This window comes from Rhagoletis pomonella, unplaced genomic scaffold (assembly GCF_013731165.1).
Source record: "Rhagoletis pomonella isolate Grant_MI unplaced genomic scaffold, Rhpom_1.0 Rhpom_scaffold_00004, whole genome shotgun sequence".
NCBI lineage: Eukaryota > Metazoa > Arthropoda > Insecta > Diptera > Tephritidae > Rhagoletis > Rhagoletis pomonella.
This window is the reverse complement of record NW_023458558.1, coordinates 56859469-56877594: the sequence shown is the minus strand read 5'-3', so window position 1 is coordinate 56877594 and position 18126 is coordinate 56859469. Positions and strand designations below refer to the sequence as shown.

At 35.3% G+C, this 18126-nt stretch overlaps 1 protein-coding gene across 1 annotated transcript in view; it reads left to right on the top strand.

Moving 5' to 3' along the window:
- The first annotated feature begins 12564 nt into the window (after nt 1–12564).
- The window catches only part of LOC118737849 (aminopeptidase N), a 51664-nt gene continuing 46102 nt past the window's right edge, over nt 12565–18126 (top strand). Inside the window, exon 1 of the mRNA XM_036468639.1 lies at nt 12565–12602. Within this exon, the coding sequence (XP_036324532.1) occupies nt 12569–12602 (34 nt within the window). The 5' untranslated portion in view covers nt 12565–12568. The remainder of the gene's footprint in view (nt 12603–18126) is intronic.

Here is an 18126-nt window from a genome sequence, read left to right as displayed (position 1 = left end):
TGAATACCAAATATTTTTTGACACCAGTCAGTTACTAATTCATACGTAATTAATTATAAACTGTCTTAATTGTGCTCATTAAAACTCCAAAAATGTACAGCACGAATTTTGTATAGCGATGTAAAGATTTGTATTTAAAAGTATGTACTTACTATGGCTTGGCTGAAATTCCTTAACCAACACTCCGAAAAATATGTATGTATCCAAATATATAAACGATTTAGTTGAAATACTGGCAAGCCTATTGTTACTTTCACCCACAATCCAAGTTGGATCGGCAAAACGCTATTAAATACATTCTTTGTGCCCGTTTGCTGCTTAACGTAGCAGTTGAATAAATTAGTAAACAGCATATGCGACATTAACAATTAATTGTGGTTAGTAAATATAAATTAAAATATTAAATGGCATGCAATCAAAAATAAAAATTTGTTAATATGTAAAAGCTAACCAAGTGCGCTGGTTAATTAAGTATGTGATATGCATTTTACCTACTACGAGTACGAATTCTACACAACAAAAATGAAAAGACAAAATGACAAATTTCAAGACCTTACTCAAGCAACTTTGACTGCGACAACTTGCACATTGTACCTACTGTTGTGACTGGCCGGCAAAGCTGCTTAAAAATTAATAAACAAAAAAGACACACGTAGTTTACATAGACATACATTCATACACAACAAAACGTTTGTACTTTTCTTTTACTTAATACAAGCTCATGCCAACAAATTGGTTAATAAATACTAATTATCAGTAGGCGTTTAAATAACTAATACACTGAATGGTCAAACCTTGAAATACACGCTCATAAGTACTTTTGCTTTTACGGTACTGTATTTTTTTCTCATTTATTAAATATGAATTCGCTTGCGCAGTCCATTCATTATGTATATACATACATACATACATATGTACATACAATACGTATTTCAGAAATAATTTACAAATTATGAAAATGAAAAAAAAAATCAGCAGCTTAAAGTTGTGAATGAATCGCGTGTGCTGCAACCGCCACTGCCCACAAACAATAAGCTTGTCTACCGACTGTCTGAAGGTATTTGTGCTACATTGTGCGATATTTCATCAATGAATATTATATATGTATAAATGAAAAGCAACAGAAAATGAGAGACACTACAACCAACATATTTAATATATTAACAACAACAAAAGGAAAGGCCAACTAAAGTAAAAAAGGTATTGAGTAACTGCAAAAAATTCATCTTTTTTTAAGCAAAACATAACTACATACATACACAAATAAATTTGTATTACAAAGTGTGGTAATATAACTAATTGAATGCGAACAAATCGTTTAAAGTGTTTTGCGGTCGTATAATTATTTAGACACCTTCATAATTGTATACCGTATAACATGTGTACTTAAGCATTTTGATGGCTGTGTGATTGTGCACTTAAATATGTAATTGTCGGTATTTGTTACGCTAATCATCGAGGAAATTATATTAAGTTTAGCAAGCGTGCCATCATTTACTTACACACATGTGGCTGCGCTAGCGTATTTATATATCAAATTGTCTTTGTTATATAAATTTAGTAACATAAGACAGAAGCCGCCTTCTCAACAAATTTGGTTCAGGGAAAAAATAAATTAGTTATATTCTTTGAAACTCGGTAAAAATGTTTACCTTTAAATCCAATGTGACGGAAAAGTTTTTAAAAATTTATCGAGTTTGCTTGAAACTTGTCATTCGGAGGTGTTTGGAGTCGCTGATATGAGTCTAACCGTGCATTTTTAAAATTCAAAAGGGCGGATCCAATATTGCAGAAAATTAAAACAAAAAAACATTTCCTCATATTACATCCGCCATTTTTGCATGAAAAAAACGCCACTCATTATTTAAAAGTAGACATCTTTTCTACTTTGTATACTAATAGGCTCATCTTTTTAAACATTTTTGCCGAATTTTCAAGAATATGGCCGATTTATTTTACCTGAAGCAATTTTGGAGAGATGGGGGCTTCAGATGCCTCATGCCACAAGATTAATCAAAATATAACGAGCTGGAATTACTAGCTGGAATTTGGTTTGGAGTAATGACACTCATTTAGTAAATGAGCGATATGTATGTACATATCCAGTACGGAAAGAAACTAGTTGAAATATCGAAGATCTATTTGAAGATTTGACTTTCTTCCTTGGTCGAACTGTTTACTTTAACATGGCGATGTCCTAGGCGTCAGTCTCTGCATTTGATTTCAACTACTTTAAAATGCATTTGGCTTAAATCACTTCAAAGTCAATATGTTTCGTTTGAATACGCTTTCGTTCTGCACTTCACAGATCCCTTTTCATATTTACAAGAGACAAAAAAAAAATTGTATTAACATTTTCACATTTTGTCTCTGTTGGGATTCAAACGCGAATCTTCTGAAAGCTAACAAGTAACAGCAGGCTCAGCTACAGCCAGACATGCAAACGTGCTTTCAAATGTTCAGTTTTAATTATGTGCCAGCAGCAAGTCAATTGTCCGATTCTGGATTTGCTTTCAACTGCCTTAAAATGCATTTGGCTTAAAGCACTGCAAAGTAAGTATATTTCCTTTGCAGATGTCTGTTCATGCTAAAATAGTTAATTGCCCAGAGTTAGATGATTTTCTAACTAATATTGAACTATTTGCAAAGATATGTATCAAAAATGTAAGCATTTGGTTTATCTAATCAGGCTGCTAGGTGATTATACCTCAATTTAAAGTTAGTTACTACATAACTAGAAATAAATTAATTTTTCTAAGATAATTGGTTGAGCTATGACGTACTGGGTATGTATATACATACATACATTGATAAACATACATACATACATACATACATATGTAATACGTTTTAACATTTATGTTTATACTAAAAAAAAAAATGCTCCTCTTTAAATTTTTTACTCTTATTCGAAATCCGTTCATCACGTTTTATGGCCGTCATTCGCTGTTTTTATAACTGACTGGTTTTTATAATTCTTATGATAAAAAGTAGGTTGAGGGTTCAACATTTGTTTTTGCAGGCGTTGGCCTAATTGAAATCCAACTCACACTCAATTTATCTAGCTACTTATTTACTCATTTGGCCACAGGGCGCAAGTTTTACTACTAACGGGTACATGTATCCTTGTTGTTTTAGTTGTAAGTTAATTGAAGCGTAAATGTTAGACGCGTCGCAAAAGAGAGAACAAAATGAAATGGAATTTGAAACGAATAGATACGTTGCAGTACTTACATATGTACATATGTGGGCTACCAAATTGTGTGGTTAATGAACTTTTACAGATCAAATACCTACACTGAGAAAATGATACAGGCAAAACCCGCGTATTCCAAAGAAATTGTAAACCCAAATTTTTTTAAATATTTTTACTTTATACAAAAATAAAAGTACTTGCATTCACGACTTTAAAACGTACCATTCTCAAAATAAAAACCAATATTTTAGATGAAAAAATTTAGCCTAAAATATGAATTTTTATACCCGAGCGCACTTGTGCACAAGGGTATATTAATTTTTTCACATAACGGTTATTTGTAACAGCCAAAACGAATCGAGATAGATATAGACAAATGTATACATATATGCTCAGAATGAATAGAGAAATCGATTAAGCCATGTCTGTCTGTCCGTCCGTCTGTCCGTCTGTCCGTCCGTCCGTGTACACGATAACTCGAGCAAAAATTGAGATATCTAAACGAAATTTGGTATGTAGGTTTTCGCTAATCCAAGGTTGGTTTGGAATGAAAATGGGCCAAATCGGACTGTAACCACGCCCACTTCCCATATAACGGTAATTTCCAGAAATACGAAAACTGTGATATTTTAGTAACTACTGAAGATAATTCACTCAAAATTGATATTTACAATAATTTTTAGATGAAAAATAAGAATATTATAAATTTTTCGAAAATGGGCGAAGCCACGCCCATTGGTAACCGCTGCACCAATTTCTTTCAAACTTGACACAGTTGTTGGCCTTGATACAGCATACTAAATGGATGAAAATTTAAAAAATCGGACAATAACCACGCCCACATCCCATATAACGGTAATTTAGAGAAATACACAATCTTCGATAAATCAATAAATATTAAAGCTAATTTATTTTAGATTGATGCTTGCAACAATTCTTTACCAAGATATACGTTTATGGTAAAATTCTGGAAAATGGGCATGGCACCGCCCACTTATGATCACATATATGTATATCGGTAACCGTTCTACCAATTTGTACCAAACTCGGTATTTTTATTGTGCTGCCCAATTAAAAGCAAAACGTTGAAAATTATTGAAATCGGACTAAAATTACGGCCGCTTTTTATATAACGGTAAATTTCAGAAATGCTTGAAACTTCAATAATTCGTAATTTAAGGACGCTAATTTACTCAAAATTGATACACCCCGGCTTACCATCTAGCGGTAGCTTTCGGAAAGGTGAAAAAACATATATTTAATACTTGCGCCGGGTATTTAATGTTCGGCTCCGCCCGAACTTAGACTTTCTTACTTGTTAAAACTAAAATTAAACATTTTAGGATATTGTAGTGCGACCAAATTTCGAACCCACAAAATAAAACGAAATACATACTTTCAAAATAAAAATGAAAATTTCGTTTCAGTCATTCAAACGAGAAAAAGGTTTGAAACGAAAACTTTCTGTATTAGAATTTTTAAAGGTACTTTTTAAACTTAAAATTCTAAATATGTATATTTGCATTATTTTAATCGATGTTTTTATTTAGTGGAGATTTTTAGTTGTAACCCGTTATAAAGAAAGTTATAGATTAAAAGGAAATTATACTATAACGGCACTCTAAAATTGTAGTATGTACATCTAGAATTTCGAAAAAATTCTTCGTTACGCAAGTGTACGTGCGTATGAGTAACTTTCTTTCCTGCTCGTTTTTCATACAAAAAATCTTTGCGTATTTTCATTTAATCACTCATTCCTTCTTTATTTATCCTTCGCTTTCCTTCATTAATAACTTGATTTTTTTTTTGTAACAGAACCGGCTTTAGCACAAATGCAAAAGTTTGGCACAGAACCTGTTGTTTTTTTTTTTAAAGTTTGATTTTTTATTTCATTTTTTTATTAAAAAATAAAAAAAGTGGCATGATTAATTCATTTGTCAGAAACAATCAGTCCTATCGGAAAGGGAAGTATAAATGTTTTAAGGAGAATTTTATTAGCTTTGCTTTGATGTATCTCATTTTAAGATTGTTAAATTGGTTCGTAATATATACGTGATTAAGTGGAACCACTTTTTGTTTTAAGCTGAACAACAGTAAATTTCAAATATCTCGAAAATGTATGCATAGAAAAAAAGTTAACTCCATTTTCGGAATCACCAAGCAATTCTACATAGAACATTTTTGCTGTAAACCAGTGTTATTATTGTTTTTTAAGAAGATGCACGTTTGACAGAAAATGTTACCAAAATTGTTGAATATATCTTCAACGGCTGATTTAAATATCATTCGTGGTTATCTTGTTATGTCTAAGGTCAGCGTAGGATGACTAGCGAGAATTTTGACGCCAATTTAGAAGAACTCGCGTGCTCGCTTGATCCGATTAAGAAGAAGAAAATGTCATATTGTTTGTCATTTTCTTAAATTAATGCAGAAAATGCAGTATTTAAAGCAAACTTAAATTCATAAAATATTTGCAATGCACTCACTTCCTTTATGCGAGCACCAACATTCGTCACATTCGTACACTCAATAAAATGTTTATATTCATTTTAATTAAAACCAACTGCATACGTTCATGGTAACGATAATTACTTTTAAATTGCTAAACGGCATGCAAAATTAAATGTTGCTTCAGCTGTAACACAACCGGCAGCAAACAGAAATTCTAATGCCAGGCAGCAACTTCATTTTTCTCAAATAGACATAAAAACGAGAGAAACGACGACTATGGCAATAAGTGCATCAAATAAAGTTTTTAGTGCTGCGGAAGCGAATGCTCAATAGGCAAACAAGTGATGTAAAAGTTCAATGCAACAACACAGAGAAATAACAAAGAAAAATACATTTGCTCAATGAACTCTCCTCCCAGAGCAACCAGTAAACCAACGTGGTGGCAATAAACTCCGAAGTTTTATTTACTTTTACATGAAAATGGTCATAAAGCTATTGCCGGTGGCGGCAACAGCAACAGCACTAACTTTTCTTTGTTGCATGGTAATTTTCACTTGTAATGCAGCGATGCAACTGAACAACAACAATAAACAAAAAGTGCAAAACATCGGGCAGCTGCTTTTATACCAAGCGCACAAAAGCATACGACTTCACCTTAAAGACGTCGATTCATGCATTGGCACTTTCTTGACTTTATGCCCAAAAAGTTAAATTGTCCGCATGTGGGTAACAAATGTATGAGACTGCCTGCAACATTGCAACGGTTAGTGTTCACAGCCACGCCCACATCCCTGTTGCCTTTCATTGCCTAGTATGAACATATGTATGTATGTACATATGTACAAATGTCACTCGAAAAAGTAAAACACAAAAATCGGATATTTAAATGCTGATGTTTAAATGTACATATTCTCCCTTTTTATTTGTGATTTCTGCGTATCATTTCAGAAGTTTTGCTTTTGCAGAATTTTGCAAATGCAGATTTTCATATAAATTACGTGCGCAGCAGCTGTTGTACACCAAACACTTTGTTACTCTAACTGCAGAGCTTGTTTGCATAGTACACTTTTATTGCAGCAACATTGCTCTCTGAGTACATCCATGCATGCATGCTCTGTCTACATATTTGCGTACACACATATGTAAATATTTGTTATAGTTACTCATTTGTTGATTCTTTTTCCCATTTGACCTAACTTCAGCTTTTGTTTAATTCTATTATACATAGTTATCACTTACACTCGTATTTTCTTTGGCGCTTCCCCATTTGGAAGGTAAATACGAGAGCTACTGCAATTCACGCTTCTTTCATGCTGCTGTCCCCTTGCTGTTGTCGCTGAGGTTTGCTCTGTTGCATTTCTAAGTAGTGCACCGGAAATGTGCCGGCACGTTGGTGTGCAGTCATGTTTACCTCAATAATTGTTTGTTTACAGCGCAACTTCATAAAAAAGTTAGTACAACATCGTTATATTTTTGTTGTTATTGTTCTAAGGGGTGTCGCAAAGGGAGCGGATTTGCCCTAAAAAGTATACGTATATACTTTTTTAAATAAACTATTTGGATAAATACATAAATGGGCGATAGCGTTCCAAAAAATGTCGCTAAGTCTTTATAGAATATCGTATTAGTGGGATACGGCATTTAGTAATAACCTTTTCAAAAGTATGTTTAGAAACAGCGACCCGGACTTATATAACTTTTATGAGAAAAGTCCTTAGAAAAAGTTATTTTTTGATTTTATTTAATTTGAAATAAAATAATCGGCCTACACAGACTTTTATTTTTTTTATCCAGTAATAACAGTTAAACTTGGCCAAATATTTTTTAAGACCGAAATAAAAGTCCTTTCCTAATAATAAATAACTAAACCGCTTATCCAAATTAAACAAATTCAGTAACAAATGAAAGAGGATTGAAACAGCTTTCAAACTGAAATATCTAAGTGGGGAATGCCAACTAATGAAAAATATTTCAACTTAAAATGTAATTTAATTACCATAGATTAAAGTTGGGACAGGTAATATATCTTTTGAATTAAATGAAAAAAATATATATATGGCTCATTCCATCTCAAATCACCCAGGCCGGGGGAAAGTGAATTTAAGTTTGCGATAAAACGGAGTGCAATGGGGTATAGTCATTGCGCTGGGTATGCAGTTACAGTTGCATGGCTATACTCAATCCCGACTCTTGCGTCCTCGTTCGCGCACTCTGGGCAACGTGAGCAACCCATGTGCGAGATGCGGTAACCAATCCGAGTGGAGCCTTGGGTCACGGCAGAAAGAGAGGGAGCTTCGGTGGGGCCACTCTGACTTATTCGGTTTAAGGGCTCACTGAAGTCTGCAGCGTCTGTTCACCAGTAGGTGCGGCTGCAAGCGGGTGTCTGCTTGGAGCAAGCGGCTCGCTATATAAACGTGTATTTGGTTGCGAAACCACCCCCGTCCCAGCAATGGGTTGTGCGCTGGGCTTGGGACCCGCCACGTAAAAACCACTTCCAGTGAAGAAGCAAGGCAAAGCCTCGGATGAGACCCCCCCTTATGATGACGACCACGGCAAATGTTTAAAGGACTACGATTTGAGGGCATGCACCTGGAATGTCCGGACCCTTAATGGGGAAGGTGCCTCTGCCCGGCTGGTTGATGTCCTCGTAAGGACAAAAGCTGACATCACCGCCATCCAAGAAATGCGTTGGACGGGGCAAGGCAAAGAATGTCTGGGGCCTTGCGACGTCTACTACAGCTGCCATGTAAAGGAGCGCAAATTCGGAGTTGGATTTGTGGTGGGAGAGAGACTCCGTCGCCGAGTACTGTCGTTCACCCCGGTGGACGAGCGTCTAGCCACAATCCGCATCAAAGCGAGATTCTTCAACATCTCGCTCATCTGCGCCCATGCCCCGACGGAAGAGAAGGATGAGACATCCAAGGATCTCTTCTATGAGCGCTTGGAGCGCACGTACGAGCGCTGCCCCCGTCATGATATCAAAATCGTGCTTGGCGACTTCAATGCCAGGGTGGGCAAAGAAGGGATCTTTGGAACCACCGTCGGAAAATTCAGCCTCCACGACGAAACGTCCGACAACGGATTGAGGCTGATCGACTTCGCCGGGGCCCGAAACATGGTAGTATGCAGTACTAGGTTCAAGCATAAAAAGATCCATCAAGCTACCTGGCTGTCTCCGGATCGAAAAACGAGAAACCAAATCGATCATGTTGTGATAGACGGAAGGCACGATTCCAGTGTTTTAGACGTACGCACACTCCGAGGCCCAAACATCGACTCGGACCACTATCTTGTTGCAGCCAAGATACGCACCCGCCTATGTGCAGCAAAAAATGTGCGCCCAAATATGCAAGGAAAGCTTAACGTCGAAAAGCTGCAATCACAACAGACAGCCAGCGCTTTCGCTACTCGACTCTCACACCTGCTCTCAGAGAGCACTCTTCAACAAACAGACATATGCGAGCAGTGGAACCACATTTCCCGCTCATTAAGTACCGCCGCCGAAGAAGTAGTCGGATTTCAGCGAGCCCGAAAGAACAACTGGTACGATGAGGAGTGTCAGGAAGCTGCAGAGAAAAAAAGATGCCGCCTACAGGGCCACGCTGCGATCGGGCGCAACGCGCGCTATGTGGGACCGCTATAGGGATCTGAAGAGGGAAGCGAGACGTATTTGCCGCAACAAGAAGAGAGAGGCAGAAATACGTGAGTGCGAAGAGCTTGAAATGCTGGCCGACAGGAGGAATGCCCGAAAATTTTACCAGAGAGTTAGGCGACTTACGGAAGGTTTAAAGACCGGGGCGCACTCCTGTAAGAACAATAATGGCGACCTAGTAACTGATGTCCAGAGCGTACTTAAATTATGGAGGGAACACTTTTCCGCCCTACTAAATGGCAGCAGCACAGAAAGTTGTGGAGAAGAAGAACCCGAGCCCGCAGTCGATGATGACGGAGTCGACGTTCCACCGCCTGACTATGACGAGGTACGTATAGCAATAACGCGGCTGAAAAACAACAAAGCCGCTGGAGCTGACAGCCTGCCAGCTGAGCTATTCAAGTACGGCGGCGAGGAGTTGATAAGGTGCATGCATCAACTCTTGTGCAGAATATGGTCAGATGAACGCATGCCCGACGACTGGAATTTAAGTGTGCTCTGCCCAATCCACAAGAAAGGTGACCCCGCCATTCGCGCCAACTACCGCGGGATCAGCCTTCTAAGCATAGGTTACAAGGTCTTATCGAGCGTATCGTGTGAAAGACTGAAGCCCACCGTCAATGAACTGATTGGGCCTTATCAGTGTGGCTTTAGACCTGGCAAATCCACCATAGACCAGGTATTCACAATACGCCAAATCTTGGAAAAGACCCGCGAGAAAAGGATCGACACTCACCACCTATTTGTCGACTTTAAAGCCGCTTTTGACAGCACTAAAAGGAGTTGCCTATACGCCGCTATGTCTGAATTTGGCATCCCCTCAAAACTCATACGGCTGTGTAAAATGACGTTGAGCAATACCACCAGCTCCGTCAGAATTGGAAAAGACCTCTCCAAGCCGTTCGCCACAAAACGGGGTTTCAGACAGGGCGACTCCCTTTCATGTGACTTCTTTAATCTGATGTTGGAGAAGATAATAAGAGCTGCAGAACTGAACCGCTCAGGAACAATTTACTACAAGAGCGTGCAATTGCTGGCTTATGCCGATGACATCGACATCATCGGTAACAAAAACCGCGAAGTCTGTTCTGCCTTTTCCAAGTTGGATAGGGAAGCAAAGCGCATGGGTCTGGTGGTAAACGAGGACAAGACGAAGTATCTCCTGTCATCAAACAAACAGTCAGCACATTCGCGCCTTGGCACCCACGTCACTGTTGACAGTTACAATTTCGAGAAAGTAGAGAATTTCGTTTACTTGGGAACCAGCATTAACACCGATAATAATGTCAGCATTGAAATCCAACGTAGAATCACTCTTGCCAACAAGTGCTACTTTGGACTGAGTAGGCAATTCAGGAGTAAAGTCCTCTCTCGACGTACGAAAACCGCGCTCTATAAGTCACTCATCATGCCCGTGCTGGTATATTGCGCAGAAGCATGGACAATGACAACATCCGATGAGGCGGCTCTTGGGGTGTTTGAGAGAAAGATTTTGCGGAAGATTTACGGTCCTTTACGCGTTGGCGACGGCGAGTACCGCAGACGATGGAACGATGAGCTGTATGAGCTTTACAACGATATGGACATAGTGCAGCGAATTAAAATACAGCGGCTCCGCTAGCTTGGCCATGTCGTTCGAATGGACACCGACGCTCCAGCTCTGAAAGTATTCAACTCGGAACCCGCTGGTGGTAGCAGAGGAAGAGGGAGGCCCCCACTGCGATGGAAAGATCAGGTGGAGAAGGACTTGGCTTCACTTGGCGTTTCCAATTGGCGTCAGTTGGCACAGAGGAGAAACGACTGGCGTGCTTTGCTGAACTCGGCCAAAATCGCTTAGGCGGTTACAGCGCCAAAAAAAGAAGAAAAGAAAAGAAGATAAAACTCACAGGGATTGTTCCTTGAACAATTTAAGGAGACACGTATTTTTTCTTTTTGCTCAGAAATGCGAATTTTTCGAATAATTGAATTTTTTTTAGCGATTTGCCCAGTCTTCCGAAGATTTCCCCAACCAGTGCTCACAATTTGCTCAAAGTGAACATGCATACGCAATTAAAACGTTTTTATCGATAAAATCACACATACACACATCAATATTCCCTACGAAAAAAATATTTTTTAATTTTTTTCTTGAAAAATTTTCCACATACAAATTATTTGATAAAAAAAAAATAGTTTTTGAAAATATGCCATCTCAAAAAAAATTGGAAAAAATCACAATGGTAGCTCTGTGTATTGCGCAATATCTAAGTATAATGTTGTGGGGTGCACTCTACAATAATTTGAGTTATGAATTTCTTTTTACACCGAAGTTGAGTAAAATGAGTACATTACCAATTTACAAATGTTTAAACTTTTTTGGAATTTTTTTGAATATGCAGTTTTATAGCCCATTAAATTTTAGTGTAATAAAGTGGAAGTTTTAAGAGATTTGCAAAACTGCCGTTATTTTTTTTTTTAATTTTCTTTGAAAACGGTTTTAGGCATTTTCATCGATAAGGAAAAAGTGCAAGAAGCCGTGAGCATAAACAATATTAAAAATCAACGCAATTTTGCAGTAGCTTAACACTTGCACTTTATTAAACTCAAATTTAATGGGCTACAAAATTGCATACTCAAAAAAATTCTAAACAAAATTTAATTTTTTTTTTTAATTGTAATGTACTCATTTTACTCGACTTGGGTGTAAAAAAAAATTCATAACTCAAATTATTGTACCTATCCGTCCGTTACCCACCAAAAAATTTAATCTGTTTTAACTCTACAGAATTTCCTCTTTAATTTGATATCATACTGGTTTTCTGAATTGCACTGAGTTTTTCCAATTTTTTTTTTTTAATTACTGATATCTTCCACATTTCGAAGTTCTTTCAAAAAAATTATAACGTCAGTGAGAAAACTAAGAACGCAATTCTACTATATTTGGCCCTTGGTTTCGCGAATATATTGATTTTTTTTTTGTGTAAATTGCCAGTCGCAAAGTATTATATGTACATGCATTGAGCTATACATTTATAAAAACAAAAAAATATTAAATAAACAAAAGAAATATGGCCAAAACTGGTTGACATAAGACGTTTCTATTATTGCCGCCTGTGTAAATTAGAAATCCCGAAAATCCCGGGATTCTGGGCAAATAATCCCGCGATTAACATTCCTAATATACATACATATTGATTGATAACTCTTGATATTTATAAACACCTATGTCTATACATGCGTCATTTACTTAAGTTAATATAAATTTATTTTCTTTTTTCAGGTAAATAAAAATGGAAAAAGAAATTGGATTGAGTCATGATTGTGGTATGTTTTAAAAAATTACAAGTTTTTATATAAATTTCCACTCACAAAGCAACTAAATTATATTTCGGATATTGTTATAACATTTTAATTTCCAGATTTAGACACATTTATTACTTTTTTCTACGAAGGCATATGTACATATTTAAGAAATGCACATTTACTTATGTTCGGATGTATTTTCGCTCTGTGCATACTGATATTTTTGGCATAAATTGTTTGATTGCACAACTACATAGTGCACCAGTACTTACATACATAGTACTTTCAAATTAAGTAATTTACAGCGTGGTTATAAATCAATGTTAACTTGTGGCACTTCTAAAATTCCAAGTCGCTTTTCATTTTTGCACAAAACTGAATTATTAACGGAAAAACCTAAGCGCCTGTCTTACGCTGCTAGTCCGCTAATTGTTGTTTTTTTTTTATGTATGTACTTGTATTGGTTATGTATGTCCCATTATTAAATAACCCACTCACCGCCGCATTATCACGCAACATTTTCACCGGCATTCGAATACCATGAATGTTTACATGTTGAAAATTTTCAATTAACTGCAAGCCGACATAATTATGCTTTTTATTATCAGCTCGCTCTTGCTTGTTTTTCTGCTATTTAAGCCTTTTTGTCTTTTAATTATTTTTGTAGTGTTGAGAGCACGAAGCAAGCCTATTAGCTTTTGATATTGTTTCGCGTCATTTAATGCAATTGAAAAAAAACCATACAATAATAAAAAAACAAAACGAGTTTTTATATGACATTCCGAAAGTAGTCGTTCCACACGCGAAATGTATTTAACTGTTTGATTATCTGATTATGATTATTTTTTATTTTGTATGGTATGTTTGGTAGTTTTTACCTAAATTACAAACATAAGTACATGAGAAATACATACATTTGAACATACATACTATGTAGATAAAATACATAAAATATTTTTTCCAAAGCAGCGAATTTATAGATTAAGTTTTACTTCCTTTTCTGACTCTTTCTAGAATTCCGTATTCCCTTGGCAATAATAAAATTTTCCAAAGAAAGGGTATATCGCCATTCCTAATGTAAACTCGCTTAATTCGCAATTTAGCAACGTTAGCAAGTGAATTGCTTTCAGGGCTGTAATAAAACTTTTTTTTTTGAGTTTTGGAGTCGAAAAAAAAAATTCTCAAATTGATTGACTGTGCGCTCTTTAAAGCTAAAATCAAAAACCCTGTTAAAATTACACTCGGTCAAAAAAGCCAACCCTTTTTTTAAATCTTTTGTGAAATATTTTCGCGGCAGTAAAAAACGCTGCACTAAATATTAAGATAAGAGGTCGCTCATAGCGAAGTTCTATTTTCCATTTTACTAGCACAAGATTTTTTTTTTTTGTAATTTTAAAACTATATTACTCGATTTTAAGTCTATGTATCGGAATGAGCGTTATGTATTTTTGAAGAAAATTGAAGGTTGTAAAAAAATCTCTTATGATATTTTCATAAATTTACTCATCCAAAAGTTTTTATGATTAAAGTTGAACATGTAATGAATTTTTCTTTTTTTTTGTAATTTTCGGCAATATGGTTTATTCATAAATAAGTTAAAGTTAAAAAATATCTTTAAAATACGCTTTCTAAATATTAAACATACCGCACCATAAATATGGGTTTTATAAATATCTTGACTCCTGCGCCACCTGGCGGATTAATGTGTCTCTCAAATTTAATGTCATCGGATTCTGAGCTAGGTTGGCAATTTCAAGGCTCTAGCTCATCGCGAAATTGATTAAAAATTTATTGCAAGATTTGTCCCAAATAAGCATACATATATGTACACGTATAAAACAAGTTAAATAAAAACTTTTTATGAACTCATATTTTTGTCTTTACTTACTCCACTATTATGCCAAAGAAGAACTACACGAGGATGCATAAGAAAAAAAAAATACAGGAAGTCACCACTGCAAAGCCTGCAAAAACTACAGCAACACACATATGTATGTATGTATTTACTTACTTACATATAGCAATAAAAGCATTTCTTTTTCGGAGGGCATTGCCATGATGAATGTGCATAAAACCCTTGCTGGCTTGTCTCTGTCCTCCGTGCTTCCCATTAATCACATTGACTATGCAGAAAGTGGACTTGAGCAGTTTATTGCACTTCATTTCCTAAAACAAAAAAAAAAACACGCTAAACAAAACCACAGCAGCATTCATTATTAATTGCTAAATATGAAAGGTAAAATGAATGCAAGTACATGGAATGTTCCACTTTGAATAAAATCGCCGCCAAAAAATTGTGCTGATCATTAAATTTTTTCCTTTTATGTTTTGCTTATTCTCCAACTTTTGAAAGGTAGCTCGCTTCGTAAATAACATAAAATATATATAGCGTCAAAACTATGCATACCCTGACCTTTTACTATTTTATTTGTTTATATTTTCCATACGAAATGTTTCTTATTTTTTATAAAAGTATACATAGTTCATTCAAGAGCAAAGCCCACTAGAATTTATTTTTTTCCAATTTCATTCAGAATTTGGGAAAATTCAAGAAATACCATCATCGAAATTTTCAATTCAATTTCTAAGAAAATGTTTGAGTATGTGGTTTTGTAGCCAAAAAATTTTGGTATAACATTTTTGTAAGTTTTAATTCGCCCAAAATTACCGTTGATTTTTGGATCTTTTTTTGTCGAGGGCCATTTTCTAAATCCATTTTTAAATGGAAAAAAATACGCAACACCCTCGATAAAAAATCTATATTATACTAAAATGGAATGGGCTATAAAAATGCAAACTCAACATTTTTCTATGAAATGAAATTGAAATATTAAAAATTTCGCTGAAAATTTTTAGATATTTCCTGAATTTTCCCGAATTCTGCATGAAATTAAAAAAAAATGATTCTCGGTGTTTTTGCAGTGAATTTAACTATATTTTTATAAAAAAAAAAACATGAAAACTGTTGAATGTTGAAATAAAATCGCCAAAACGTCTGGGTATGCATATTTTTGACGCTCACTGAAATGACAAAAAAAAATGTTGATGTTTTTCTGCCGGAATTACAAAATGTTTCGGAGAAACATATTCCCAAATCGGAATAGTTTTGGTCCAGTTATACAAGTTTTTCTTATACCAATCTTTGAAAAAAGTTAAAAAAAGCAGCATCAAAAATCTCATTATTACGATTCGGTTGATTTTTAATGCAATTTTTTAAGCTGAAACTGTTTTGTCATCTGAGGGGTTTTTTTTTAATTCTTTAAGATACTATTTTTATTTATAAAAAAAACTCCATTTTTGGAGGTATTTTCAAATCGGTTCAGCTCACGTAAATCTTAATATTTTTCCGAAATATTTTGTTACAAATCTTAAAATATAATAGATTTTATGATTTCAATGGAAACACAGTACCGATTTTTTTTTTGTATTGGCAGTGATGCAGTCTAATGTACATATGTACATGTAATGGACGGCATATAAATAACTTGTAAAAGTGAGTGTAAAAGCGATACGCGTGTTCATTTCATACCTTTTATTTACATTTCACTAAAAAGTGTTGATACGCACAAATTATAAGACACACTTCTACTTTCACATGCTCTCCCAAAATTGAAATATTTCCCACCAATACGTCTATTTATTTTAATGTTCACATGCCAATTGCATGCGTTCTCAATAATCTCGCAAGTGCTCGATGGCACGGGGAATTTTAAACCGGAATTCCAGAAATTGGTAAACAAAAATCTAGCTGGAGATGCGGTTTATGAAGCGATAACTCTACTGGCGTTGACTTGCATTCAAGGTTATCAGAAAAGTCACTCTCATGAAATAAAAAAGCTATAAAGCTACACTTATTTTTATTGATTTTCAAATTGCGTGATGACATCGAGGTAGATCTTTAAATGTTTTCAATATTGTTGGTAGACAAAATCCATTAGTAAAGTCAAAGTCAAAGTAATGTTTTTAGATGCACTCAAGCGTATCCAATTAATGTATATTTCTACATATAAACCTATACTTTATAAAAAAAAAAATGTGATAACGGGTTTTGCTCCCGTAAGTTCTGTGTATGTATGTATGTATATGTACGAAAACATTAGAAGGTAAGACTTTACAAGCAAACAAAAAAGTTCGTCCTACACTCCTCTAAAGTATTTTTGAAAAGTAATATAGAATTTGGCCGAATTTAAATACATTTGGCCGACAATACATTGTTTTAATTCATTTCGCTGAATAATCAAAAAAAATCTTAGCAAAAGTTTAATGATTTTTGGAGAGATTTAATTTACTGGCATTAGAGTGGTAAGTTAGAGTGATAAGAACTGTGACCTGGCTGGTAAGTACTTACTAGAACGATGAACATGATGTGAGGTAAATGCCGATGATATGACGACAAATGCCAAAAGCCACCCCTTAAGTTGGAGCAATTTTTTCCCCCAATGGCCTTTCAGAAATACTTTAGACGCAGGGGTGAACGGTGAACTTTTTTTCTGGTATGGTCTAATGTACATAGTTAAAGATTTCGAAACGCGTTAATGTTCATTTTCCTCGATTGCCTAATTTTTTAAATATTTCGAATACCGAAAAACTTAACTGAACTTGTAATTTTTATTATGTAGCGCATTTTGGTGGAACGAATCCGAAAATGGCAAATCAAATCTGCGAATACTTGTTAAGTACATATCAGTGGTAAATTCTTTTAGGCTGTAAAGTATAAACAAACAATACTCTAAAATAATTCAAATTAAAACAAAAAATTAAGCAATTTAGTATCCGGCCCTACGGCAACATCATTGCTCTAAGAGAAACAATTCAGTTGTAGCAAAACTTGAAACCACCGATAAAACTCAAAAACTAATTATTATTTTTAATCTCTATTGGTTAAACTCGAAAAATATAAATCATTGTAAATCACAGTAGGACGTACGAACACAAATACGTGAGTATAGTTAAAATTCTTTGACCGCGATTACAACCTGTTGATTTTTTTTTTTTTTGATTATGTAAAATTTTTATTCTCTGGTGTATTTTATTGTTGTAAACTAATTAAAAAATGTAATCACATAAACAGATAACCGGCAAGTGTGAACAACCTCAATGATTACATGATAACATTTATCACTTATTTATGTATAAATTGTGCCCTGCGTAGAAATTTTTGTTGAGAAAATATATGCAATGCCCTTATTTAATTGGCTTATTGTATATTTCATCATGTATGTAACCGTAGGCAGCCTCGTCTCCTATAGGCACTGAGCTCTTCCTTGCAATCAAACCAAGCACGATCAAAGGAAAACTCAGGAAAGACTGTAGGTCTACGCCAAGCTAAATGTTTACTGGGAGGTTATGAAATAGAGAGCAAATTCTAAACCTTGCCGAAGAGAGGCTAAGGATATTAACAGGTATTCTGATGGGACACTGTAGACTAAGAAGTCTGGTCGAACGACCAATGTCGCTTTTGTGATTCAATCGAGGAGACTCCATTACACTTGCTTCGCGAGCGTCTGGTGGGTGAGATACATACATACATACCTAGGCTAAATCT